Source organism: Notechis scutatus, chromosome Z (genome assembly GCF_049901735.1).
Source record: "Notechis scutatus isolate UNSWTSFEM ecotype Mainland chromosome Z, rNotScu1.2, whole genome shotgun sequence".
NCBI classification, from domain to species: Eukaryota; Metazoa; Chordata; class Lepidosauria; order Squamata; family Elapidae; genus Notechis; species Notechis scutatus.
The window spans coordinates 77,841,884-77,869,795 of NC_142025.1; the positions used below are offsets into that span (position 1 = coordinate 77,841,884).

The following is a 27,912-nucleotide window of genomic DNA, read 5'->3' on the forward strand; positions in this document are numbered from 1 at the left end:
AGTTAATTAAGTAGAGCAGAATTCCACTGAAAAAAAACATTGGGGAGGACTTCTTAAATACTTTATGGTAAGTATATGTCAAGCAGATATCTTATTATTGCACAATTCAAACTGTATATCTGTAGAAATTCATTTAATTTAGTGGGGCCAGCAGCGCAATTCTACATGTCTTCCCAGTTCCAAGAATTTAAGTTTATTAGTCCTACTGCTACCCAAGAATTGCAATCTTCGTTCTTTGCTTATATAAAACCCCTGTGAAACAAAATTCCTCCTCCCTACTTAGTATCTGTTAAGTGTGCAAAATTGATGCATCCTAAAACCAAATAACACCCTCAGCAGTGGAGAAATTTGCCGATGATTATCACTGATCTTGAGGAAAGAAACGAACGGAAAGACAAAAAAAAAAATCAGCTTTCCGTGCTATGCAGGGGAGGAAAGAAAGATGGTTCTGGCTAAATGTGGAGATATGAGAGCGTGCACTCAGTTGTGTGGCTTTTTCAGCTCGGATAATGAGGCTGCTGATGTTATCTGCAGCGGGAGGAAGTCATTTTTATCTGTGAAGCACATCGCTCCCATTCTGATAAGTCCTGTTTAGCTGGGGACTTCAAATTATCTAGCAGGATCTTTGGCTTAACAACAGCAACAAGTTCAGCTCAGGTATTTAGGACCTGTCACAAAGAAAGTATCCTTTTAGCCAAAAAGGCTCAGAGAAACAATCTACTTAACCATAGGATTTCTGGGCAGGACAGTTTGAAGGAGGACATCTCTAGGCTTGGCAGGCTGAATAAGCACAAGACTTTCCTGTAACTGTCTTTCACAAATATTGGGAGAGTCTTAATTTCCAAATCAGTCTTAAAGAAAAGCTGTTATCATTGGAGCCATTTTACCAAAGTTCTAGCTATTATTTCCAGACAGTTAATTACAAAACAAATTATTCAAAGAATAAGACTTTTTATTCAGAAACCATTGCTTTGAGTTCATAGGAACATTTACTGAAATTCTACATTTTTAAAAATAATCACAGAAGTTCCAAAGCATGTAATTTTAATAGAGATTAATCAAGAATGAGAGATACGGGGTTTATTTTAGGATAAAGTGGGAGAAATCAGGGAATATTAGTAAAAATAAAAGTTAAATTTAAACAATGTTGGTGAACAAGCTCTACATTTCTGCTTTAATACCACAATGTCTCTGTCCTCAGAGTGCCAACCCTTGGACAACTAAACAGACCCTTCAAATGACACAGCTACACTCTGCTTGCACGGACAGATTTCTAGTCCACCGCCACTTCATCCAATTAATTTTTAACAATAGTAAAATGAAAATAATATCTAAATGAAAATAAAGTCTATTCTAAATGAATGGGAACAAATTTATTTAGAAATAATAACTTGCTCATAATCATTATTTAGGGAGGTCCCATATGTGCAACCTCTCCATTCTGTCTGAACTCCTTACCTGAATGCTTCAGTTTGATGGAGTAGGAGCTTCATATGGACACAAAACATTCAATCAATCTTTAAAATTTTCAGCCAATCAGTAAACATTTTCACATTCCCAAGGGCTGAGAGACTAAAACTTTAATATTAATATGAAACCCATATGGGATTTATATTTTTGTCCTTGGAAGAAAGTTGTATATAGCTATAAATTTATTAGATACAAACTTCTTTCAAACTGGATATGTTATAGAAAATTGTTCAAATACAATCAAAAGATGATTCAATTGGGTCACGATGCTACTAAAAATTAACTTTTCTCTTTCTGCCATTTTCATCTACTCTAAAGCTGCTATTAGCTGTAACTGTATAAGAAACTGCATCCATCAAAAGCTTTCACCTTAATTTTATAGGATAGAGGGATTGTATTATCAGGATCTTTCTAAGATCTTTCTATTTATATTCTGGTTCACATGAAGAAGATAAAAAAACAGAAGAAAGGATATTAATATAGAAATGTACATATGGCTACTCTTTTCCCCTATCTTGACATATCTTTTTCTGCCCTTTTTAAATAGAAAAACAGAATTACCCCTTACTTCACATCCTTGGTCTCTGGAGATTCACCATAGGTTTCAGTAGTGACAGAGAATCAGAGACTGTTCTATATTATAAGCATGGTGTATATAAGAAAAGAAACAACACTAACTTGAGTTGTATATTAATAATTTCTTATGTTTGTTATTTGTACATGATCTTCTCAATGTGCAGTGAAACTTTATCTTTGTCCTACTATAGAGCATTTTTTTCACCCCACTTTTTGTTTTAGGTCTCAAACTTTTGCCAGTAAAAAAACAATAGACCCAGTATCTTGAGGAATATGACAATCCTATTAAATAATAACACAGTGTACCACAGTTTGAGTTGTCCACATGTCAAAAGGGGATGGTGAAGCTATCTTTTTTCTTCAACTTTTCAACAGGGGTGGGATTATCCATGATGTGATAGTAGATAGATGTAGTCAAGTTGTAGAGATAAATTAAGAGAATGCATTGAAACTTCAGTTATTAAGACCAGAAAGAGTCAGCAACAATTCAGATTTGATCAAATAGTCAAGGTTCAAAAAGTGATTATCTAAGTCAATTTCATCAGAATACTAAAGTTTTGCCACCTAGAATCATTCTGAAATCAGGAGATGCCAAAATTGAATTAAACAAATTGAATAAACAAATAAATAAATTTAATTCAGAATATGTATAAGTTATGATGGTAAAACTTTTAAGATGTCTGAATGTTATGTTTTGAAAATAACAAGAGTAATAGATCTTAATTCTGACAAGTTTCAGCCAAATAGCTTCCGGTATTCACCTATTATGCATTTTAGATATTCCATTCAATATTTTGCAAATCCCATTTTTGCAATCACATTTTTTTAAAAAAAATGCTAGTTTGACAAGTCCATAATAATTGTTTTCACCTTCAGGCTGGGGAAGTCAAAAGCTTCCCCTTCCTTCTAATTGCTTATATTTCTAATATAATTATTTGACGTGTCCAATTGAAGCAAGAAAATAAATTCACATTTATTTTTTTGAGTAATTACACTAAGAATTCTTCACAGAATAACCTGGTTTACCTTGACAGCAAAATCTAATTCTGTTTTACTCAAATCAGAGATAATTCTCTGTAATTTAACTTTTCTGACTTGTGATTGGACCTTGACATTAATTTGATTTCTACTGAAATTAGTAATTGTTATTACTTGTTAATTGTTGATTTTGGTACATCTACTATAAGATTGAATATCTGAATTTAGCACACAGTCAAGCAGTCTCTCTTACAGCAGTAATTTCCTTTTCATCCTCACTTGTTTTGAATGCAGAGCCTCATACTGAATAGGGACATTATAGTTCAATTTTACTGTTATCCGCTCAGAACCAAGCCCTACTGAGGCCAATAGCACTTACTTACTGTATAAGTATGTAAATGGTTGGAATTTGGGACCACTATATACAGGCCAGCCAACCAAATAGAGGAAATAGATGAACTTTGTAGGTTTGTAAGAAGTACATTGCAATAGTAATGAGGGACTTTAACTACCCTGATATCAACTGGGAAACAAACTCTGCACCAAGTGGAAGATCAAACCTAGCAGACAACTTTGTCTCCCAAAAAGTAGAGAGGGAACTAGGGGATCAGCCGTATTGGACTTAATTCTCACTAACAGAGATGAAATGATAGATGGTGTTGAAGCTCCTCTTGGGAGGAAGTGATTATGCAATGTTGGAATTCAACATTATACAAGCACAAGCAATAGAACAAAGTCAAATTAGAGTCTTGGACTTTAAGAGAGATGATTTCAGAAATTTATAGAGAACTTGGGAAGGATTCCAAATTTATAGAGAATTTGGGAAGGATTCCAAGGATGAGACTCCTCAAGGGTAAAACAAGCCACAAAGCTTAGGAAATTTTGAAAAGTGAGATTATAGCACAATTCCAATGAAGAAGGAAAATAACATATCTCAAAAGAAACCAGCATGGTTGCACAAAGAACTCTTCGATAAATTGAAAGACAAAAATGACAAGTATAAAAAGTGGAAAGATTGGCACTTTACTGCGGAAAGCTAAGGCTCTAAATGAACAAAGGCTTGTGACAAAAAATAACCAAAAAAAGCTTCTTTCAACATATAAAAAACAAGAAAAAGGTCAAGGAAATGATTGGTACATTAATGGGAGAAAACAGCAAGAGGGTGAAAAGCAAAAGGGAGAAAGCAGAACTACTTAATTCATTTTTTTGTATCTGTCTTTACACACAAAAGCAGTTCAACCTATCAAAAACATTACTATAAAAACAGATTGGGAATACAATTTAAAATAAGCAAGAGAATAGTAAGAGAATTTAGACAAATTCAAATCACCAGGATCAGATAGATTACACCCTAAGATTCTGAAGGAACTTGTAGATGTGATCTCAGAACTACTGAACCATATCTTTCAAAGATCCTGAAGCACCTAGAAACTACCAGAGGACTGGGAAAAGGCTGATGTAATTCCCATCTTCAAAAAAAAGTGGGGGAGATGGATCCAGGAAACTACAGACCTATCAGCCTGACATCAATACCTGGGAAGATTCTGGAAAAGATAATCAAACAATGAATCTGCAAACACCTAGTAAATAAAATTATAACCAAAAGACCAACATGAGTTTGTCGAAAACAGATCATGCCAGATTTTATTGCATTTTTTGACAAAGTGACAAAATTAGAGAAATGCTGTGGATATAATTTACTTGGACTTCAGTAAGACATTTGATATTTTTAGCAGTGATTTAGATGAGGGGATATATGGGGAACTCATCCAATTTGCCAAATGACAGCAAGCTGGCAGGAATAGCCAATACTCTGGATGATAGGCTTAAGATACAGAAGAATCTTGCCAGATTTGAACATTGGGCCCTATTTAACAAAATAAAATTCAATGGTGAAAAAAATAAAGTTCTACCTTTAGGCAAGAAAAACCAAATACACAGGGATAGTATAGTATAGGCAGCACCTGGCCCAATAGTAATAATTGTGAGAGAGTTTTTGGAATCATAAGGAACAATTACTTAAATATGAGCAGTATGCTGCAGCTGCCAAAAAAGTCAACACTTTTTGACTAGGCTACATTAACAGAAGAACAGAATCAAGATCACGTGAAGTGTTAATACCATTTAAAATGCCTTGGTACCGCCACACTTGGAATACTGCATCCAGTTTTGTTTGCCACAGTGTACAAAAGATGTTGAGACTCTAGAAAGAATGCGAAGAAGAATAATGAAGATGATTAGGGGACTGGAGGCTAAAACATATAAAGAATGGTTGCTGGAATTGAATATGTCTAATTTAATGAAAAGATCTAGAGGTGACATGATAACAATGATATAATATCCTAGGGGGCTGTCAAAAGAAGAGTCAATCTATTCTCCAAAGTACCTGAAGGCAGAAAAGAAGCAATGGATGGAAACTATAGTCAAAAGAATAGCAACCTAGAACTAAGTAAAGATTTCCTGACAGACCAATTAATTAGTGGAATAAGTTGCCTCCAGAAGTGGAAGTTTTAAGAAGAGATTGGACAACTATCTGTCTGAAATGGTATAGGGCTTTCTGCCAGAACAAGAGGTTAGACTATAAGACCTGCAAGGTCCCTTCCAACTTTGTCATTCTGTTATTTTATATAAACCATAATTGAAAGGGGTAAGTTTTGAAAAAGATCACTGCCATGATCTTGCTTTCTTATAGCTCCACTACTTTTCATGGAGATTAGACAGAAAATTCCCTTCAAATAATTACCAGTTATCTGCATGAAGCAAATAAAACAAGCACTGATGTAGACCTTTCCATTGGTAAGCCCCAAATCTGTGATTATTATTATTTATATAACCTATATTAATTTATGTGCCTATCTGCTTGTTGGGTCTTTATTGCTTGCTTTCTGGCAACATCTGGAATCATGTCTTTCTATGAGAATTAGAGGAGGAGAATTAGAACACATAAATGTTCTTTAAAGAAACTTAATAGTTGAAATAGTCATGCAAGTGAAGAAAGAAAGATTATAGTATGAAGGGAAGAGTCTAATAACTACGTGGAGAAAGGGACCTTTGAGTTTTAGGCTCATGGTAAAATGTTTTTTAGAGTATGGTGCTATGGATGTCTTCTCTAAATGAAGTCCTACAACTTACCAGGACAAACTCTGACAGAAATGGATGGGAACCATTGCATCCATTGTATTCCATGTTTTTCATAGCAGCCATAAAAACTTAACTAAGCACAAAAATATTTACCAATCTTCTGAATAAGCTCACAAACAGGCTTTTGAACTTTAAAGCAGAGAAGTTTGTTCTTTGTATCTAGTCTCCTTTAAACAAGCAAGATACAAAAAGTAATTTTATTACTATTAATTTGAGAATAAAATCATATTTATTAGCCATTTTTAAATTTCTCTGTGGTTCTAAGAGAAAAATACTCTTAACTAAACATATCTTGTATAGCAGGGCTGAGAAGTCCCTTAGTGCTTGTATACAGAAATATTTTTCTGACTTAATAAATTTAAATGTTTTAGAGAATAATATAGAATAATGGGGCAGGAAGGAACTTTGGAAGGGACTCTAACTTCCTGTTAGAGCAGAAGATCTTATACCATTCTAGATAAATAGTTGTCCAATTTCTTCTTGAAAAACTCTAGTTTTCAAGAAGAGAAGCTGCACTTGTCCTCTTTCTCTTTCTCTTTAGATAATATCTTAATTAGTGGCACTTATAATGATATAGTTTCTAATATGAAATGCTTATAACCATATAACTATATAACATATACAAAGGAACACGTGCAAGACTTATTCATGCAACTTTCCAATTTGTTTAAGTATAGAACAGGTGTCTCCAACCTTGGCAAGTTTAAGACTTTTAGATTTCAAATCCTGGGAGTAGAAATCCTGAAATAGAACACACACACACACACACACACACACACACACACACACACACACACAAAATTTGCCCTTGCTTCCAGGCTATACTGTCATAACAAACTTTGGATGCAGCTCACTTTTGGTTTCCAGAAGACGTGGAATTTTCATAGCTATTGAAGATAAAACAACTCACAAAAAGAACTCAATGTTCTAAACAACTCAATATTTCATATAACTTTTTCAGTGTTCATCTGAATGCACTGAAAATTCTTCCAGAAACTGAATAAATTTCTGCTCATCTTTCCAGCCAAAAGTAACATCGTAGTCAAAAAAAAAATTGACTGCCAGTTTCCCACAAACCAATCAACATAGTTCTAACCGCAGGCCTTCCTTATAGTACAGAACAGGTGCAGGGCAGCAAATGATACCTGCAGAACAAACAGTTTCAGATGATGTAGTCCCTGAACTCCTACAAAACCCCATTCTTCCTGTGTGAATAAAAGATGGCTATGTGAAATTCATTTTCTTTTTTTATACCTTTTGCTGCTTACATTTTCAAATTTGCGCATTTCCTGAGAACAGAATGATCCTCCAATTTGGGGCTGTGGCTTTTTTAGGGTTATGTTTTTCATATTGAAACATGGAATGAGAGTGGTTATCAGATAGGTTGAGTTAGAGCTCTAGCAAATTACACATTTATATAGCAGCTGCAGGAGCAGTTACTAGCAGCACTTGCAAAAGGCATGCAGGGATGGCTTGCCACTCTTGTCTAATTACCTCTATACTAGAAATATTCTGCCTGCTTTCATATACTTAATTTCTCTGGAATACTAGTTATTAATATAGGAGACACATTTGTCTAGTGCTTTTCAGCACTCTCAAACAACCTGTAGCGTTCTAAACTAGTTCATACTCTTGCTCATCCATGGATCCCATTTTCCAAAATGTAGAAGTGTCCATTGAAGATATAAAGGAGAACACTGTGGCAAGAGACTCCCCATTGATCCATGCATTGGCCGGAGAAAAAATATGTGAAGTGTGCTTGATTTATTCTTTCCTGGCTGAAAGATCATGTGTATAAAATTGTAATTGAGAACTGGGATTGGTTTTGCCTTTATGCTTTTTCCCTTCCAATAAGTTAAAATAAATGTTTTCTCACATCACAAATTCACATACTTAGATGATGCATTCAGCAGAATATGCCATGAATAGTCAGGGGAAGTTGGGTATTTAATTCAATGGTTGAATAACTGGGATCCATTTTGCAAGGGATTGCGGGGCATGCTGGTTTCCCCAAGTTATATAGTAGTCCTGGAACAGCCCAAGTCCAATAGCAGCTCATATTGATTTCCTTTTCACATTTGCTAGCCAGTTTCTTTGCAGAAATAGTGTTCCAGCAACTGTTTTCTTTGTGTGAAATTCACATTTTAGTGGCATTTCCATACAAATATTTTGTGCAAGCTAGAAAGTAACTTCAAACTTCTACATATCCAGAGTGTCATCACTGTTGAAGAGCTGAACTTTTTATTTTTAGCTTGGCTGCAGTACAGTTGGAGCTTCAGCAGAGCTGGCTTTTGAAAAACTATAGCACCATGTCCCCATTATCTGGCCTCATCCCAGTTCCTGTATTTCAGATCCAGAATGGGAAGAGTCAGAGTGAGTATTTTGTAGCTTGGGCACAATTGCCCAGATAATTCATCAGGACTGACACTGACAAGACTTTGTCCATTTTAGTTCAGAGCAGGGGAAATCTGTGATGAATTCAACATGAAATTCAAGGAGGGGCCTCTATGGTCAATTCTTTTGTGAGCCTTTTGTCAGTTTCCCCCTTCTTTTCAGCTCCCGTTTCAAAAGCGGGAAGGAAGGGTGCAGAAATTCTGTGACCATGGAAGTGGGAGATGGGATGGTGATTTTTGTTCCTCATTTCAGCATTTCACATTTTATTTTGTGTATTGTTTATTTATATCCCACTTTTATTATTTTTACATATAATCCAAGGCAATGAACACATCTAACACCTTTTTCCTATTTTCCCCACAATAACAAATCTGAGTGAATGACCCAATATCACCCAGCGGCCTTTTCTAGCTAAGACAGAACTAGAACTCATATTGTCCCACTTTCAGCCTAATGCCTTAACTGTCAGCGTTCCAATGAAACTCCCCATTTCATTCAGCAGTCAGAAAAAAAAGTTCATTCAAATTAAAAAAATATATTAAAGAAGTCATATTAGCACATCTGGGAAAACCCAAATCTGAGAGTTCCGGGTTTTCCCTTCCCAATTGAAATTCAAAAACCCCACCCCCTGCACCCAACAATCCATCACATGGTCCAATCAACTATCGTTCCAACTGGAGACATTCCTCCACACACTTCTCTCCAGATGCAGGGTAACTTATCCTTGACTTATGAGTAAAATGTTGTTGAGTCTAATCTTCCACCTCTCTATGAAATCCCCCCTCCCAAAACCCCAGGCACTAAATGTGGCAGCCTTGACGCTTCTAAATAAAATTAGCCACTAGACCAAACTGGCCTAGTTCAATCCATGGAAGTGATGTTAATCTTGGATTTTAAATACTTCTGGGTTGTGGAGGGGCTAGAGATTGAAATGGTAGAAGTGTGGAAGTGATTACAATGACTTACAGTCATTGTTTGAGGAGGTCCTTTCCCTCTCCACAGTTTGACATCCTGGTGCCCAGTCCTTAGACTCAATGGAATAATGATTTGAACTGATATGACAAAGTTTATATTTTTATTTGACTCTTGAGGGATTCCTTTTCTTTTTAAGCATTTTTTCTTCTTGGCCATGTGACCGTTCCTTTAAAAGATAAGTTTAGTCAGGCAAAAATTCCTCTGTATATCCAAAACTTATCCAAAATCATTGTTAAAAAACTACCAGCTTTGACTGGTTCAGGGGATACAACTGAGTATGTTGTTGGTTAACTAAATAAATCTGTATGTAGCATGAACTAGAGGTTCAGAATAAAATAATAATAATGGGAGGGAAGATAAATTGCCATACACAGCCTCAGTTCTTTCGCACATTTTCTGAACTGTATTCAGATGTGTATGCATTTCACTGGTCTTATTCCATTGAAATGAGTTCTAGTTTTGCAATTATTTACCTTTGATTATTAGAATAGAATAGAATAGAATAGAATAGAATAGAATAGAATAGAATAGAATAGAATAGAATAGAATAGAATAACAGAGTTGGAAGGTCTTCCAGTCCAACCCCTGCTCAGGCAGGAAACGCTAAAGAATTTCAGACAAATGGTTGTTCAATCTCTTGTTAAAAACTTCCAGTATTGGAGAATTCACAATTTCTGGAGGCAAGTTGTTCTATCGGTTAATTGTTCTAACTATCAGGAAATTTATTCTTAGTTCTAGGTTGCTTCTCACCTTGATTAGTTATCATCCATTGCTTATTGTCCTGCCTTGAAGTGCTTTGGAGAGTAGCTTGACTTCTTTGTGGTAACCCCCGAGATATCGGAACACTGCTATCATGTCATCTCTAGTTCTTCTTTTCCTTTGTTCATGTCTGTAGCAAGGAAAAGTGATAAATGTGCATATGTAAACAAACTAATCAGGCTCCCCTTTTTAAATGTGTGATCTTGTGATACATTATGAAGAGAAGGGGAGGGGAGGGGAAAAGGTTATTGCCCTATAGTGTCATTCCTCTCTCTTTTCCTCAACCATCCAAAGTTGCTGGAAGTTGGGGAGCATATAAATTCAATACATTATTATCAGGGGTGGGCTTCAAATATTTGAGCAATGGGTTCTCTGCCCGTTTGCTGGGTGGGTGTGGCCACAGTGGTCTCCTGCACCATGGCTGGGAGGGTTTTTTTTTACCCTCCCCAGGTTCCGGAGGCTTTCCTCGAGCCTCCGGGAGGGCGAAAATGGCCTGCCTAGGCTCCAGAGACTCTCTGGAAGCTGGAAACTGGCTCATTTCTGGCCTTCCCGAACTTTGGGAAGGCCTGTTTTTTGCCCTCCCTGAGCCTCCGGGTGGGCCCTGCACTTACCTGCATCCAAAATGACCTGTGTCATTTTGACCTGCATCCAAAATACTCCTGGGAGGGGCACGGTGGGGTGGGCAGGGCCAGCCAGGAGAGGGATTTGGGGGTTCTCCAAACTGTGCAGAATCTTAGCTAGAGGATCTCCCGAACCCCTGCGAACCCCCAGCAGCAAACCCCTGATTATTATTATGATTGTCACAATCAGCCAGATATTTTAATTGGGGTTGATATTTTTGTCTATTGAGTCCTTTCTAAGTCCTTTCCAAGGACCTGGAATAGGCAGATATTAATGATGTTGAAGACATTGTCACAAGTTATAAGCTGTTCTGTGTAAACCTGTCTTTTGCAATTGACTGATGGTGATTTTGTCAATGCCAATAGTGTTCAAGTGGTACTCCAGATTCTTTGGGATTGTGCCCAAGGTGCCTATTACTGGTACTGTCTGCTTTCTTTTGCCAGAGTCATTCTACCTTTATTTTCAGGTCTTTCTATTTTGTGATTTTCTCCAGTTCTTTATCTTCTATTCTGTTGTCACCAGTATCCATTTTCTTATCAATGGTTATTAAGTCATGGGTGTTAAGTATCAGGTGCTTGTTTGTCTGGATTCTAAAGTTTCAGTGCACTTTCGTTTCTTAATTTTCTATTACTTTGTCGTCTAGTATTATTATTATTCCCTTATGGATATCCCAATGTCATGGTGAAAGGTTTGTGGTGCTTTGATGTTTATTATTAAGGCCGGTTGTGCAGTTAGACTAGATTTGATATTTTTTTCCACTACTTACTGGTATTATTAACTAAGTTGAAAGAAAAGTTATGGACCTACTAGTGTTCATTCCTTGTAATAGATAGAAATAAGAATAGCAAGTAGGAAAGAGACCAGAATCTTCCAAATCTAAATATTGGCTTTTCTCTGGGTTTTCAGTTGTACTACTGTTTCATTGTGGCTGCCTGACTGTAATTAGTTAGAGCTTATTATATATAGGCCATCCTGCTGCTTGCACTTTTTTTCAAAATGTGCCCAAAGTCTCCAAAAATATGATGAACCATGTTGTTTTAAAATTTTGAAAATAACTGCTTAGATCATGCCTTTCAGCAAATTATTTGGATCACTCAAGTTCTATTAAATATTCCCACCTGCATTTGAAATGTTATTTGCCCTCTTGCTATCTATGTGAGATTATTGGAGTACTGGAATTATATAAAAAATCTTGTTCCTAATGCTGTTTCTGAAAAAGTGTTTATATAAAGAAAGAATACTATTAACATATTTTTCAGTGGGTTTTTTCTTTCAACGTGCACATAAATATAACTGAATACCAAAGGTGCTTTTTCAAGAGGCAACTGGACTTCTGTTTTTTCTTTGAAGATGTTTTACTTCTCATCCAAGAAACTTCTGAAGAAGAGTTGAAGAAGCTTCTTAGATGAGAAGCAAAACATCTTCAAAGAAAAAACAGAAATTCCAGTTGCTTCTTGAAAAAGTACCTTTGGGACAATCAGGACCTGGATGACTGAGAATCTCTATCGACTTTTAACTGAATATAACAGAGCTATCTGTAGTGCTTTTTTAAAATGTATTTTAGGGCCAGACTGAAAATACTTGCTTTTTCCCAGTGAAATATGTCAAAGTAAACAGGGGGTTAAGTATTGCACTAAAAGAAAAGATTTATTCCAGCTAATTCTTTTCCTGTGCTGGAAAAAAAGAGAAGAAGAAACCCATAGCTAGAATCTGCAAACCGTTCCTGCTGCATGGAAGTTTCATTCTGAATGAACAGGATGCCAAATGTCACAATCTCAGTGGAAATTGTTTTGCACTCTTGGGCTCAGTAGCATGACCGCTTATTTTCATCTTTCTCTACGCACATTAATATACTACATTTTGCATGTAACAAAGTTATAATATATAAAGGGTATGGTTGAGTATTGCATTTTCTAAAAAAACCCAACAACCCTACTTTTGACTGCAGCATTACAGCTAGCTAGAAGAGCAGCATCAACATTGCTGTTGAGTTGTATTTGCTAGGTTTTTTATGGCTATTCCATTCATTGGTGAGTCATAGGCAGCTACAGTTCTGTTGTGCATAAACTTCTCTAATACAACAATCCTGTTGCTTACCACTCATAAAAAATAAGGACATCCTTATCCTTGCCTTTAGCAAAAGCTGTCAGCTATCAGTCTCTTTACAGTAGCCCACTGCACATCTGTATTTGTTCATTTTGACCAGGCTTTAAGCTATGTGCCTGAAAGCCATGCTTATTTTGGATAAATAATATGATTTTCCTAATAGAATGCCAAAATATTTTCCTGTCAGATTCCCAATTTGTCCTTTTGACTGTGAATCATATGCAACCAATGTCATAAATTCATTTGGAGTAGATATTTAAAGAGGTGTTGACAAATAACTTTTAAACCATAACAACACAAGAGCAAACATTAGATACAAACTCAAGGTTAATTGCATCAAACTTGACTGCAGAAAATACAACTTCAGCAACAGAGTGGTCAATGTTTGGAATACTCTACCTGACTCTGTGGTTTCTTCCCCAAACCCCAAAAACTTTAACCTTAGACTGTCTACTATTGACCTCACCCCTTTCCTAAGAGGTCTGTAGAGGGCATTTACCAATGTGCTTACCGTCCCTGTACTATTGTTTCTTTTATTTTTTTTATTTTTCTTATATGTATCCATGTTTTCATAACTATGTTTTTTACCTATTATCTTGTAAGCAATTGACAAAAATAAATAAAAATAAAATAAATAAATAAATACCTATCTGAGAACAAAAACATCCACTGTAAAAACAATAGATAAACTGTAAGAAGAATTGGAAGGAGAATTCCTAATCTTTTTTGATACATACTATACTGGTTTTTGTACATTGAAAAACCTTTCAAAATTGAAAGCTGGGTTATTGTGGAAGAGATCACCTTTTTTTTTTTTTTTTTGGCTAACTTGCTATTTTGTTTTGTTTTTCAACTAAATAAGCCACCAAGTGCAATTCCTGGTCTGGGTTTCCCTTTCTGTCACTTCTCCATAATTCTTTGTATTTCAGTTGGGGTCTCAGCTGCCTGCTGCTTCCTCTTTTTCCTGCATTCCTATATTTCATTATTTGCAGCTTCTTCCTCTTCAGCAATATGAGGAGGATGTGGAAACCCAGTTATATTGTGAGCTGCAAATCAGCCTTCAGTATCCGAGAATGCCTGCTATTGAATGTTAATGCTGTGTCTGCATCGAAGAGAGAACTGTGTACAAAAGTCAAATGAAGGAATTAAAAAAGGCACAAGTCTTTCATGGCATAGGCCTGGTTATTTGAGCAACTACCTATCTTCATTGGTATCACCTCAAGTTGATAGTGTTGGCATACTCCAGATTCCTTCAATTAAACAATTTAATCTATCAGGACCCAGGAACCTTGTCTGCTCTGCTATATCTGTTCTCTTGAATGAGGTTCCTCTCAAGATCTGGATGGTCCCAACCCTTATAACAGCCTTATAGCATTCCAAAGGGCCTAGAAGACCTTGCCCTTCTCCCAGGCCTTGGAGTAGGACAGTTGATACCCTCTTTGTTGGAAGTTAGTTGGCGGTGGGATATTATAGGATTTGGCAGATTCCTCATCTTGCTTTTCTTTTTCCTTTTCCTTTCCCTTCCCCTTTGTCTGAATCTGATTCTGTTGTTGGCTTGTTTTTGTTATATTGTTTCTATGTTATTTTGGTACCCTGTGATCACTCAGGTCCATTTGGAGTTGGACAGCATTAAAATAAAATATTTATTATGTCATAGAACAGCAAGAGGCAGCATCATGTCAAATGCATAATACATAAAAATAAATAAATAAATCATGTGTTTTTGCTAAAGTTCTCTTGTTCTCTTTGCATCAACAGGAGATGATAGTTCAGTCCTACTTGTGTCATTTGTGCCTTTTTCAAAAGGATTTTGTTCTTGAGAAAAAATTACAAAATGAAAGCGAATGCTAAAGCATGGAATTAAACCTTAATCTTATATTTCCTAGATTCAATAAGAGAACATGAAAAGCAAAATAAATTCTCAAGTTCTGTCTCTGTAACAGGCCAACTTAGATCTACCAAGTATTTTGGGAATTGATTCTTTTCTGCCATTCCTCCTTTCAGAGCTAAGTCAAGAAAATGCAATGAAATTAATACCTGAGAGCGAACAAAAATGATTGTCTCCAATCCAATGCTGATCAACTCTTCTTGTTTCCAGAGATGGCCTAAGGACTTTTAATGTCTGAGATGTTTGGTCATGAACAATTCAACTAATTAAAAGATAAGAGAATTATAAAAGATACAGAGAGAAAGAATAGCTCTCTTTCTCCCATCAGAGAACTTCTTGCTGTGGCAAAGCAATATTGTCAAGCACTTTCTTGGATATATTTAAAACAGCTTTGTCTTTTCCTATATAGCTGCTAAGGAATCCTGGGAAAAGTAAGGTTGCTTTAAAAAGTTCCAGATTGTTTGCAGCCCTGGAAGGATTTATTTTCTGGTTTAGGAAAAGAGTTGTAGTCCAGGTTGAAAAACAATAATTTGGGGAACTCTTCCCTCATTCTGCTTTCTGCCACCTGAATTAAGAGCCCTCTAGTATATTCATCAGCAAGTGCAATCTTAATCTTTCTAGCAGTTTCATATCCCCCATGAAATATTATTCTTGAGCTTGATTTTCCCTGCTTACAAAGGGAGAACACATCAGATTCTTTTCTTAACTCAATTCTGACATTGGGTCTCAAGTGAGATATTACTCTCTTTAACCCTATGCACGTATATAAAGGTTTTAAGACTATCCCCTCCAAACATGGTTAGAACTGTTGGGAAAAACATCTGTCTGCAAAATTGCTCTATCATACTTTAATCAAATCTCTTCACAGAAATGTATATGTACATGTATATGAACAGCTTTGATGGCCAGATATCTTTTCCTTCCTATCAACAATTCAGATTTTTTAGCAAAAAAACCACCTTAAATTGAAATCATGGAAGGAGAGGCGATAGAACTAACAAATTAAGTCTTTCCTCTTTCTATATAGAATGGAAACAAAAGGTTTTCTTTTACCTGATATTTATATTTCAGGTGCAAAGACTGAAAAAAAATGAAACTAGAGGAAGCATCAGGTTGGTTTATGGTGTTTTCTCTTCATTATGTACGAAGATCAGCAAGCATGAAGTGATCACACTGTAGAGCAAATAAAGTGCTCTGAAGGTTTGGGACTAGAAACAGTGCCAAGTGGAAATATCCAAGCCAGATCAAGCTGATGAGGAAGAAAAAGCTAAGGGAGAAAAGAGGAAGTACTATGGAGAAAGAAAAAAAGCCAACAAAAGCCCAGAATTGCTGCTTTTGTGGATGTTGCACAGGAGAAAGAGAAGCAATAGGTTGAGATTTCCAGTTAAGTTAGATGGGGGAAGGAGTGATTTGCTGGCTCAGCTGTGCTTTCCTAGTTCCCTAGGGAACTTGAGGTTCTTCAGCTTCCATTACAATACAGCTCTTTGGTTCTTTGACAGCTCTTTGTTTCTGCTATCCCCTATGGCCTTCCAGAATAATATCTGTATGGAAACAACTCATACCCAAAACTTTAGGAAACAAGAATCAATCTTGGTCAACTGTTGCCTATTTTTAAAACATGATGGGGGAGGAAACCATAACTAAGCAAAATGAATAGGTAGATTATAATTAACCATAGAAAATCACAGTCACTGAATCATGATAATCTAGCCTTTCCAAAGCACTCCTTACCTTTCAGCAGGATTCTGTAGAGTAGATTAAAAAGTAATCAGTTTTTAACATGTGGCAAATAATATGGCCATTACCAGAAGTGAGTATTTAAAAAACCCAATTCTTTCTAAGCTAAACCCCTCTACTTACAAAGTCTAACTTTCTGCTTAGCAAACTAATATGGCATTGGCTAGGTGACATGACAAGTAATATATAACTGGCTTGAAAAACATGGGTCCTCATCAAACTAGTGGTAGGTATCAGGTGAGATGCCATGTTGCTATTGATTGGGTGCTTGAGAAGGACTAAGGATGACATGAAAGCAATCTTCCAGTACTTAGGGCCTCTCACAAAGAAGAGGCAGTCAATATATTCTCCAAAGCACCTGAGGGCACATCAGGAACTAAGTAGTGGAATATCATTAAAGAAAGTTACAACCTAGTACCAAGAAGAAATTTTCTGACAGTGAGAATTTATCAGTGAAATGACTTCCCTCCAGAAATTTTGAGTGCTCAATCACTGAATATTTTCAAGAACAGATTGGACAACCATTTGTCTGGAATGGTATAAAATCAAGCAGGAGATTGGACTAGAAGATTTCCAAAGTCCCTTCCACCTTGTTATCCTATGTAAGAATCTATTAAATGATACAAAATTGTGAGATTTTTTAAAAATACGTAGGAAATAAAATAAATGAATACAATTCATAATCTTGAGAAATTGCCCCGAAAATTACAAAATGAACATTCAACTAATAAATGTAAAGTTCTTCAGAATCCACTGTAGAAATATTGAATGAGAAATAACAATTATGTGGACAAGATTTTGAAATAGTAGTTGATTACAAACTGAATTTATATCAGTAGTTGGATGTGGCCACAAAGTAGACAAATAGTATCTGAGCAACTTTTAGGAAAGATTTAGATACCTTGAACAGATTCAAAGAAGGGAGATAAGGATGGATTAGGAAATATGACACTAAGTTCTATAAAGATGTACAGATGAAATGCAAATATTTAGTTTTTTAAAAAAGTGAATTTCATCCTTAAGTACCAAAAAGAATGTCACACAGGAGATCTATTCAATCCACATATCCCAGAATAATGGATTTACATTATAAGAAACATTTTGAATTGGAATTTTTTTTTTAATAATAAGACAATAGAATCCATTATCTAGATCACAGGTATCAAACTTGCCATGTCACGTTACTGTAACGTGACATATCATTATGGTTTTTTCTCTTCGCAGAGCTGGGGTGATCATGGCCTGTGCATGATGCATCCAGCCTATGGGCTACCAGTTTGACACCCCTGATCTAGATGATAGGCTTCTTTTTATTGGATATCTTTAAACAAAGGATTAATAACTATCTGGATGATTTAATTTAACTTAGTACATGGAAAGTGGTTGTCCCCCATTCCATGATTCTAGGTTTTAGCTTCCTTACCAAAGCAAACAATTCTTTCCCAGATCGACCATACTATTAAAGATAGGTCTTCTAAATATTATTCTTGTGTTTTAAGTTCTATTTTAACTTCACTTTCCAATTCTACATACTGTATGATGCTTATAAATGTTTAAATGGTCTTATTTTCTAGATGAGCATACAGTACCAAAAGCCTAAAATCCCTTTTTTACAAAAAAGATGGTTATCTTACAGTGTAGAAGAAAGCAACCTCACAGGTGCTAATTAAAGTGTTTGCTTTTTATTTATTTTAAAGCGGAATTGCTCTAAGCACTTAAACTGTACTGAAAAATTCCTTACATTCTTCCAAATTTGAAAACACTTATTTAAATATCAAGAGTTTGCCTCCCTATTATTCTGTCCTCTATTTTACCTCTATGAATAGTGATGCCAGTCTCTTTCATAAAAACAATGTCTTTTATGATTCTTCATCTTGTGCTGCTTGACCACCTTACAATCTAGCATCCTCTTTACCTTCTTTATTGCAGCTGCATATGGGGCTGAAAGCTTTAAGGATTTTCACACCATCATCCCCAAATCTTTTTCTCGTAAGTATTCTGTGGGTATGATGGCCAGATATTACTTAACTTTTTCATCTGTGCGTGTAACTTCTGTCACTCATATATTTCATTTGTCTATTTTTTATTGTTGTTCTTGCCTTTGTCCTTTAACTTTTACCTCATACTATTTTTTTCAAGTTTACAAATAATGTTAGTGTTTGTAACACATACATCAGCTTAGAGAAAAGCCTAATTTATCTATATGATAAAGGAAAAATTCTAGTGTATGACTAACTACAGGGGCATATGAAAAATACCACTTATATCAAGAAAGAACTAAATGCTTAGTAATATCTTTTCATAGGGCCCTGTAACCATTAAATAAAAAAGGACTTTGAGTAGTACATACCATATTTACTTTTCTACATACAGAAGTGCATGGCTCATTGGTTAAGGTTCTTTTGTTTGTTTGTTTGATTGATTGATTGGTTGATAAAATAATTCTTATGCCTTGATTTCAGATTTCATAATGATGAGAAATAATGCAGTGGTTGGTTGACTGCAAATCAGATCAGAAAATGGAGGGCTAGGCACATGATACAGTTATTAAGTCAAAACTAGCAGTGGCTAAGTGGGAGAAGTGGTTATGAGATCAGACTATTCTACTCAACACTGAAAAATTACAGGCCTGGGGACACAATTTCAATAGCACCACTTGTGTCTTACACTAGTAATATCCAGATTCAAGTGCAGGCTAAAGTTTGTATTGTTAAAGCATTATATACCAAGATTTGGGGGGACCCGGGGTGGGTTTCTACTGATTCTGTCCACCTCTGTAGAACTGGTAGCTCTGAAGAGCAGCAGACATAGAACCGGTTCTATGTCTGCTGAAGTTTTTGCCCACCCACCCATCTGGGCTCTTACCTGATCTTTATTTCCTGATTTGTCAACTTCAGCTGCTGAACGAGGCACAGCTGCAGTTAAAAAAAAACAAGAAAAGAGGCTGTTTCAAAGGCTGCTTCTCAAGCAGAGTGCCAATGACAATTAACAGGCACGCGGCTCACAGCGAGCAGGGAAGCTCATAAATCCCGAACTGGTAGTTAACCCTGTCGTATCCCACCCCTGGGGGGGAACTCTTAATCAAATATCATTGTCAGTTAATCAGAAGTGCTGTACAGGTGGCCTGATTTGGCAGAAGGCTAACAGAAGTTAAAATGTGTAATATTCCTCACATCTCTTCTGTTTGATTTGACTCATAAAAAATAATTCACCCACTGTCAAGTATCTGTAATAACAATTGATATCACTTTGATGGTATGTGGGATAGTAGCTGGGATACGGTGTGTCTGCATTTTTGAAATGCATTTTTGAAACCTATATTATTTTAGGACCATTGCAGAGCATGTCTACATACAAGGAAGTTTCACTGTGCTTAGTGAGATTTACTTCCAGACAGAATGAAAATATTTTGTTTTTAAAACTGGAAGAAGATAAAAAACAGACTGAATTTGATCTACACTTAGTCACACTTTGAGTAGACACACTGAAATCAATAGACTTATGAATTAATCATGATTTATTTATCCCATTGATTCAATAAACTAATTCTGGTTCCAATTAAATATATATTTTCAATTATCCAGTTTTGGTATGATAAAATAAATAGCAAAATGGGAAGATGGTGTATTTTAGGATCTACCAAACATGGAGAAGTTGACAAAATTTACATGTAACAGTGTCATTGTATGATCACATGAAAATCAATTTTGCTTCTCAAATATTATCCATGACCACATCAAGTCTGACATGATTGTGATTTTTCACTTAATGATTGTGTCATTTAGCAATGGAATTGCTGGATAGAGTTGCAGTTGGTAGGTGAAGATTACCTGTATTATTAAAGGGATAAAATCCTACCTACATGAAGCATACTTACATATTGGTGGGGATGACATGTTTGTATCCTCTCCAATATAAAAGATTTCTAAAATCTTTGAATGAGTGACCCCTTTGTAGATAAATAAATGCAAATAAGCCTCTTTATACACGAAAAGATAGCATGTCAGAAATACAATTTTTAACTTTATTTCCTCTTGATGTATAGTTTTCTTTCTTCAGTATTGTTCATCTGCCTGCTTTCTGCTCCCAGACTACCCCTATATTGTACTGTCAAAATTCATTTTTAGTGGCACGATTTTAGCAAACTAATAAATATTCTAGGGAAGATAGACGGTTAAGAAATTTGAATTATAAATAAATATAAAATAATAAATAGAGTCCTAGTAAGGCAAAATATTCAAAGTAAAAGAAGAAGAAAAATGAAACTGTTTGGGCTCTATTTCCTGATGAGCTTATGTTTCCCCTTGTGGCCTTAGTAGCCCAAACATTTTTTTTAAAGTGCACCATCCAAGCTAACATCAATTTCCATCTGCTAGGTCAAATATAGAAAAACAGCTTTTTCTTTCTGTTTTCATTCCCTAGATCACTGACTGCTAACTTTTTTCTTTATTTTGAGTTCCAATAAGTCAGGGCACCACTGTAGTATGTGCTACTGCTATGGTGGATAGAATAGTATGATGAATAGAATTTATGGAACATAAAACAATAGAATCTCACAAGATTTCATGTTCCAACCTGAATTCTTGGCAGATTTTTAGCAAGAACAGTTATATCATTCTAGAGTTGTCAATTTCTCAAAATGAGGACCATTATTAAAAATACTTTATATTTTAATACCTACTCCAGTGACTGCCTAGGGCACAGGTAGAACCATGGCTCTGGACAAGTCATACTTTCTTCAGATATGTGCATTTGGGCACACTTCATTAAGTATATTCCATTGCCTCCTTTGTCATACATGGAGTCTCTGCTAGGTTGCTTTAAGGTTTAACAAGGCTTTGGCAATCCAAATCTATGGCAAATGAGCTGAGAAAGGGCTTGATAAGTTAGTCTTGTTTATCCAGTCACATATCAGTCATTCTTTTCTTTTGGTAAATGAGCAGAAAGTAATACAGAAAAGCATAAAAGTGAAAACTTACCAGATGAAATAAAATAAAATATTATCAAATAAAATTTGGTACAAAATAAAATAATAAGGCAATAAACAATCAATAATAATACATGTAATTGATGGTGACAAATATTACATCAATAAAATAAAATTTGGCCACAGTCAAATGTGCCAACATGATCATATATTAAAGAGCTATAGTGGCTGCCAGAAACATTGATAGTTTCACCAGTTTGCACATGACATTGATGAGATTTGGGCATGATATGAAACTTAAGAGTTATAAATGTAAATATTTTAATATTGTATATGTATTTTAAATAAGTCCATTCCACCCATGTAAGTACATTAGTAATTTGTCACTTAATTATATCGTTAAGTGTATTATTGAGAAATGCTTTCCTTTATGCTGTTTCTTTCCCACAATGATTTTGATTGGTTTATTTAAAAAAAAAACCACTGAGTGGCATCCTCTATTGTTTCTTTCAGCCAGTAATATTAAAGTAGAGACACAGAGTGATGAAGAGAATGGGCATGCCTGTGAAATGAATGGGGAAGAATGTGCGGAGGATTTACGAATGCTTGATGCCTCTGGAGACAAAATGAATGGCTCACACAGTGGCAGCAAAGCCATGTCAGGAGTTGGAGGCATTCGACTCCCTAACGGAAAGCTAAAGTGTGATGTCTGTGGGATAATTTGCATCGGTCCCAATGTTCTTATGGTTCACAAGAGAAGCCACACTGGTAAGGTCTAGCAGAGTTTTTTTTTTCTTTAGCTACTAGAGATTTGTATTCGAATTAATCCAGTACTGTGCTGCCCACTCCTATCTTGAAACTCAGAAGGTTACTAGACATTACATTACTTAACACATCCAGACCATACTATACTATACCATGCCAAGAACACCAATATCATACCATAGCTAGTAGTGTCAAAAGCCATGAAATGGCCAAGGAGAATTTTAGGCTAAATTTCTAATTGATTCCTTTTGTAAATCAACACATAGTATCATCAGGCTATGCCTTGTCTTTGAACCAGGCCAGACATAAGATCAAAATAATAGCAGTTACCAAATTGAGAAATTATCTTATTTTCCATTCACTCAATAACCATATTTTAGAAACAAAATAATAATTACCAGAATCAAATATCCAAACTGATTTTCTAATTAAGATTTAAATGTAGTGGGAATAAAGTCCTCTAAAATTAATCCCTCTGAGGTTTGAATAGTAATTTTAATCTTCCAGAAAGATTCTGCTTATCTGGAAAAAGATAGATCCAAGGAGTAAGTGGCAAATCTTAAAAAGACAAGTAGTTTGCTCATGGCATTTGCATCAGTGTATCATTGTCAGCAGACAAATTATCCCCCTCCCATAATTCATATTGTGAATTGTAAGGATTATGTGAATCCCATTGTACTTTCTGCAACAAAAAACGAATGATTAGGTTTCCAATGCCATAAACTACTGTTTATACTACTAGTGTTTGGTTATGGACACATGTTGATAGAGACTTTGATGGGGCTTTGAATTTAAAAGGCAGAAGCCAGACAAAGATCTTAAATATAAAAATATACAGTATTCACTAGATTTCAACTAAACCATGGACACATGAATGGGGACATAACCAGAAATGGCAGTCTTACAGGGCATTTTTTAAATACTATATCCAGTTAAATAGTTTTAACAATGGTACTTCGCTCTTTCCTTCTCTAGGATACTTTTTATTTTTTACCCTTAATATATTTAAGATGCAGCCTTAAAACCTCTTGTATTATTTGCAAATTACAGACAGAAAGAGTTAATTCTGATTTTTTTGGTCATCTTTCCATCATTTCATCTTACCTCTACTTTGCTAGGTGATCTGAATTTTCTTGATTTGACCAGCAATCCTCTGTTTCACCCAAGTTTCATGTTTCTATACAACACTGTTTTCTGATCCACAGGTTAGATAAATATTCTTGTCTCTAGGTTTTCATTTTTGATTCTAGGTTTTAGTCTATGAAATAATTACTTATCTGCTTATTTTCTCCTTTGTGATCTAATTTGTATCAAGAGGGAATGCAACAAGTGGGAAGTGTGTTTTGACTTCATTCTGGTCATGGTTGTGTGTTTGAAAAGGCCACTGAATTAGAGGAGAAATTTTAACTTTTTAGGCAGGGGATTCTGGTAAAGAGGTTTTATGTTGATTCCTGTTACCATGCTTCAATATGCTGGTGAAGCTAAGTAGCTGTGCATGCTCCGGCATGGGGAGATATCTGGGGGTAGCCACAACGTAGCAGATAACCATTCCCTCGTATCAAGCATATCTTTTGAAGATTTTGTACAGATCTTGTCCTAAGAAAGCAAAAATAATTATCTCCAATCCTACTTTTTCAGTAGCAATTGTGAAAATGGCAATTTCATGGTGACATTTCAGCATGTATCAGATAACAGTATGAGGTTTATGGTTTCAAATATTTACTGTAACTCCTGAATATTCCATAAGCTGTATGGGAGCATAAACATAATAAAACATTTACAACTTTCATGGTCCCACTTGTTCTGAAACAACTTTAAAGATTAAATCCATAGCACTGCGTAACCTAAGTTTTTGGGGGGTTCCTTTCAGTCAGTATTGACTCCTGGCAATTATCTGGACTAATTCCTTCAATTTTTTTAGGAAAGATTTTCAGAAGAGATTTACCTTTTCCTTCTCCCCAGAGCTAAGAGAGGGAGTGACTGGCCCAAGGTTACCAAAATGGCTTTGTGCCCAAGGTGAAACGGGAACTCCCTGTTTCTAGCCTTGTGCCTTAACCATTAAACCTAACTGGCATTAGCATTAGCAAGTAACAAATATAATGAATGATTGATATGAATTAAAAGGTGAAACTCCAATCCCCAATATATCTGCCACATGTGGTTATTTCCAATATATCTGCCACATGTGGTTATTTAAAACAATACTTGATATCTTCTTTTTTTAAAAAAAAGTCCTAAATATAGCTGAGATTATCTGATTTTTTTCTCTCTTTTCAAAGAACAAAGGTCTTTCTATAAGTGCCTGACAGGTTAAAATACTGACACTTTCTGCAGTTGATTGAAATCATAGCACATAAGACTTTTTCTAGACTGTAAAAGGCAAGGAGCCTGCTTTTAATTAAAATGGTTCACACAAGCTTTTTTAGGCTAATTGCTGCATAGGTTTGGAAAGATTAAAACAGATACTGTTAGAAGATCATATAATTTGTATGTTTCTTTATTCTAATAGGGAATATCATAACCATAGAATGACTACTACCATATTTGATTTAATACTCTGGGTCTATCAAGGTCATAATAATATCCATAAATACATTGATTTTGAATTCCACAGTTTTCATCATTGATTTCACTGTTATTTTTGACGTAGCAAATGATCAGTAGATGACATCTAAGTTGAAAAAATATTTCAAAAAAGGCAGTAGCAAAATATTTCCATGCTATTCCAAGAAACTGTTCTTAATTTTCCCAAAAAGTCACCAAAAGGTGAGTTAACCTGAAAGTTGACTTCCTTTTAAATAAACAAATAAGAAATTAGATAATTAAATCTACAATATAGTATTTACAACAGAAGACAACGGTTTTCTCTACATCAGAAAACAATCTTTGTAACTGAATTCCTCATTCTTAAAAAGCTTATAACATATTTTAAAATCATTCCACAGTTTAGTCTTTAGTTATGTATTCTTAAAGGAAAATATCTATAGTACAAAATCTTAATTCTGTGTGGATATTGCTTAATTGCAATTTTAGGATTGATTTGCCAACTTCTTTTTTGGATACTGTTGCAACTTTCTAGCACTTTGCTTCAGTCTGTTTCTCCTAGGCGACATGTGTTTTTACTCTTTCACAATGTACATCCTTAGTTAAAGGAAGACACTTTTTTTTCAATATTCTACTTCTATCATATTTGTCTTTTTTCTTTTTCAAAACTACTTTTCAAATAATTTTCACATGAAGCCATATCAAAACAAAATGTGTCAACTGAACAGAGAATTATCTTCCAGTTGGTATATGTCCCTACCACAGAAACTAGGCTTCACAGTGTAGACGGTAATCATTCTTTTCTCAAAGTTTGCTGCTGTTTCCAATTTCCTGATTAGGGAAGCTGATTTTTTTTCCTAGAACTCTACCCGTTCAGTCCTTTCCTTTGCCTTTGGTTTCTGTTAACGTGCAGTATTGCAGGCAAGCCCTGCCTACAGCCTGGAGTTCGATCCTGCTGGGGCTCAAGGTTGATTCCAGCCTTCTATCCTTCCACGGTTGGTAAAATGAGGGCCCAAATTGTTGGGAGCAATATGCAAATAATTTTTTTACATTGTAAACCACCCAGAGAGTACTGTAAAACACTGTGGTGTGGTATATGTCTAAATGTTATTGCTATTCTAACAGACACATGCATGTTTATTAGTGAAGTTCTTCATGGAGTGGAGATAAATAGATCATAAAATCATTGAAACATAGGGCTGGAAAAGACCTTGAAGTTCTTCTAATTGAACTAATTGCCCAAAGCAGAAGGATTGTATCCAGGACAAATGGCAGCCCAATCTTTTCTTGAAAACCTCCAGAGATGGGGTAATCACAATCCCAGGTGGCAAACTATGCCACTGATTCATTGTTCTTACAGTCAGGAAATTTCTTCTTGGTTTTAGATTGAATACTCTTTAATGAGCTTCCACCCATTGCTTCTTGTTCTGCCCTGAGATGCTTTGGAGCAGGGGTCCCCAACCACCGTTCCGCGGACCGGTACCGGTCCGTGGAACAAGTCCTACCGGGCCGCTGGTTTGCTGGGCGCCGCCATCTTTTTTTGATGAAAAGTGCTTCCGGTGAGCTTTTCCGGGTAGAAAGCTCACTGGAAGCACTTTTTCATCAAAAAAGATGGCGGCGCAGCGCTTGGTGAGCTTTTCCGGGTAGAAAGCTCACCGGAAGCACTTTTTTCATCAAAAAAGATGGCGGCGCCCAGCTAATGCCGGTACCGGGCCGCGCCATAAAAAAGGTTGGGGATCACTGCTTTGGAGAATAAATCAAACTCCTCTTCTTTGTGATAGCTCCTCAACTATTGGAAGAAGTGATTATATTATTCTTAAGCCTTCTCCTCATTAGGCTAGATATACTTAGTTCCCTTAACTCTTCATCTTACAATTTAGCCAGCACTCCCCTTATCATCTTTGTTGCTCTTCCCTGCACTCTTTCTAGGGTCTCAGCATCCTTTTTGTGATCATCATGGTGACCAGAACGGATGCAGCATTCCATGTGTGGCCTCACTAGTGTGATATAAAGTAGTACTGTCACTTCTTATGATCTTGATGCTATCCCTCCACTGATGCAGTCCAGGACTACATTAGCTTTTTTTGGTAGCAGCCTGCTCACTAATACTTAAGTGATTGTCTACTAGGACACCTAGATGCCTCTTAGTGTTACAACTATTGAGCAAAGTACCACCTATACTATAACTGTCCATTTGGTTTTTTTACTCATGTGTACAGCATATGTTTTATATAGTTGCACATAATTAATTTATTCATACCTGGGAATCCTGATGATATTCACATTATGTTGCAACAGAAATACGGCTGGCATTTTCTGACAAAATGTTCATCCTCAATATACCTTTCCAAACAATATGAAATATCCCAAGTCCTTTTCAAGCATTTTCATAGAATTTTCCATGTTCTTTGCAGTAAGAGGGGCAATGTTACACATTTCCTCATTTATCAGCATCCATATTGAACTGTACAATATTCCAATTAAATGGGAATGTCTCCAGTTTCATTATGTGTAGGGAGAGTAATTTTAAAAGTATTTGCTGCCTTTTGGAGATTAAAATATGTGCAATTCCTGCTAAATCTACATTTAATGTAGATTTGTTTTCAATATATTACTTTGTTAAAAGATGTCACTTCTGTACCAATTCCAGACTCTTTGAACCAATCTTGACTCCTGATGACCACATGAATAACTCTATATAACTTTCTCTGCCACATTTTTCAGAAGTGATTTGCCACTGTTTTCTCTGAAGGGCTGAAAGTGAGTCATTGGCCCTAAGTCACCAGCAAACTTCATGCCTAAAGTCGAAACTAGAAGTCTATCTCATCATTTCTAGAGAAAGACTTTTAGCCACTGAACCAATCTGGTTGTGTTTTTAGATAAAAGAAATGGGTTTTTAAAAAAAGACATCTGGCTCTTTATCCCTTTGTTCCTTTCCAGAGAATTGTAGAAATAAATGGCAAGGAATGGAATCCCAGGCATGATTCTACATCTACATTTTATTGACCCTTTCTTTATTCATAATGATTGT

The 27,912-nt window shown here is 35.7% G+C and overlaps 1 protein-coding gene across 16 annotated transcripts in view; it reads left to right on the forward strand.

Moving 5' to 3' along the window:
• IKZF1 (IKAROS family zinc finger 1) overlaps positions 1 to 27,912 on the forward strand; it is an 88,991-nt gene that overhangs the window by 40,430 nt on the left and 20,649 nt on the right. For 5 of the 16 annotated variants that reach the window (XM_087946451.1, XM_087946446.1, XM_087946447.1 and 2 more), the window contains 2 exons: positions 18,575 to 18,634; positions 22,086 to 22,340. The exons of 7 other annotated variants lie outside the window; for them this stretch is intronic. In XM_087946451.1, the coding sequence (XP_087802577.1) occupies positions 18,575 to 18,634; positions 22,086 to 22,340 (315 nt within the window). The remainder of the gene's footprint in view (positions 1 to 18,574; positions 18,635 to 22,085; positions 22,341 to 27,912) is intronic. 4 more of the 16 variants (XM_026678352.2, XM_087946452.1, XM_026678350.2 and 1 more) reach the window with 1 other exon arrangement.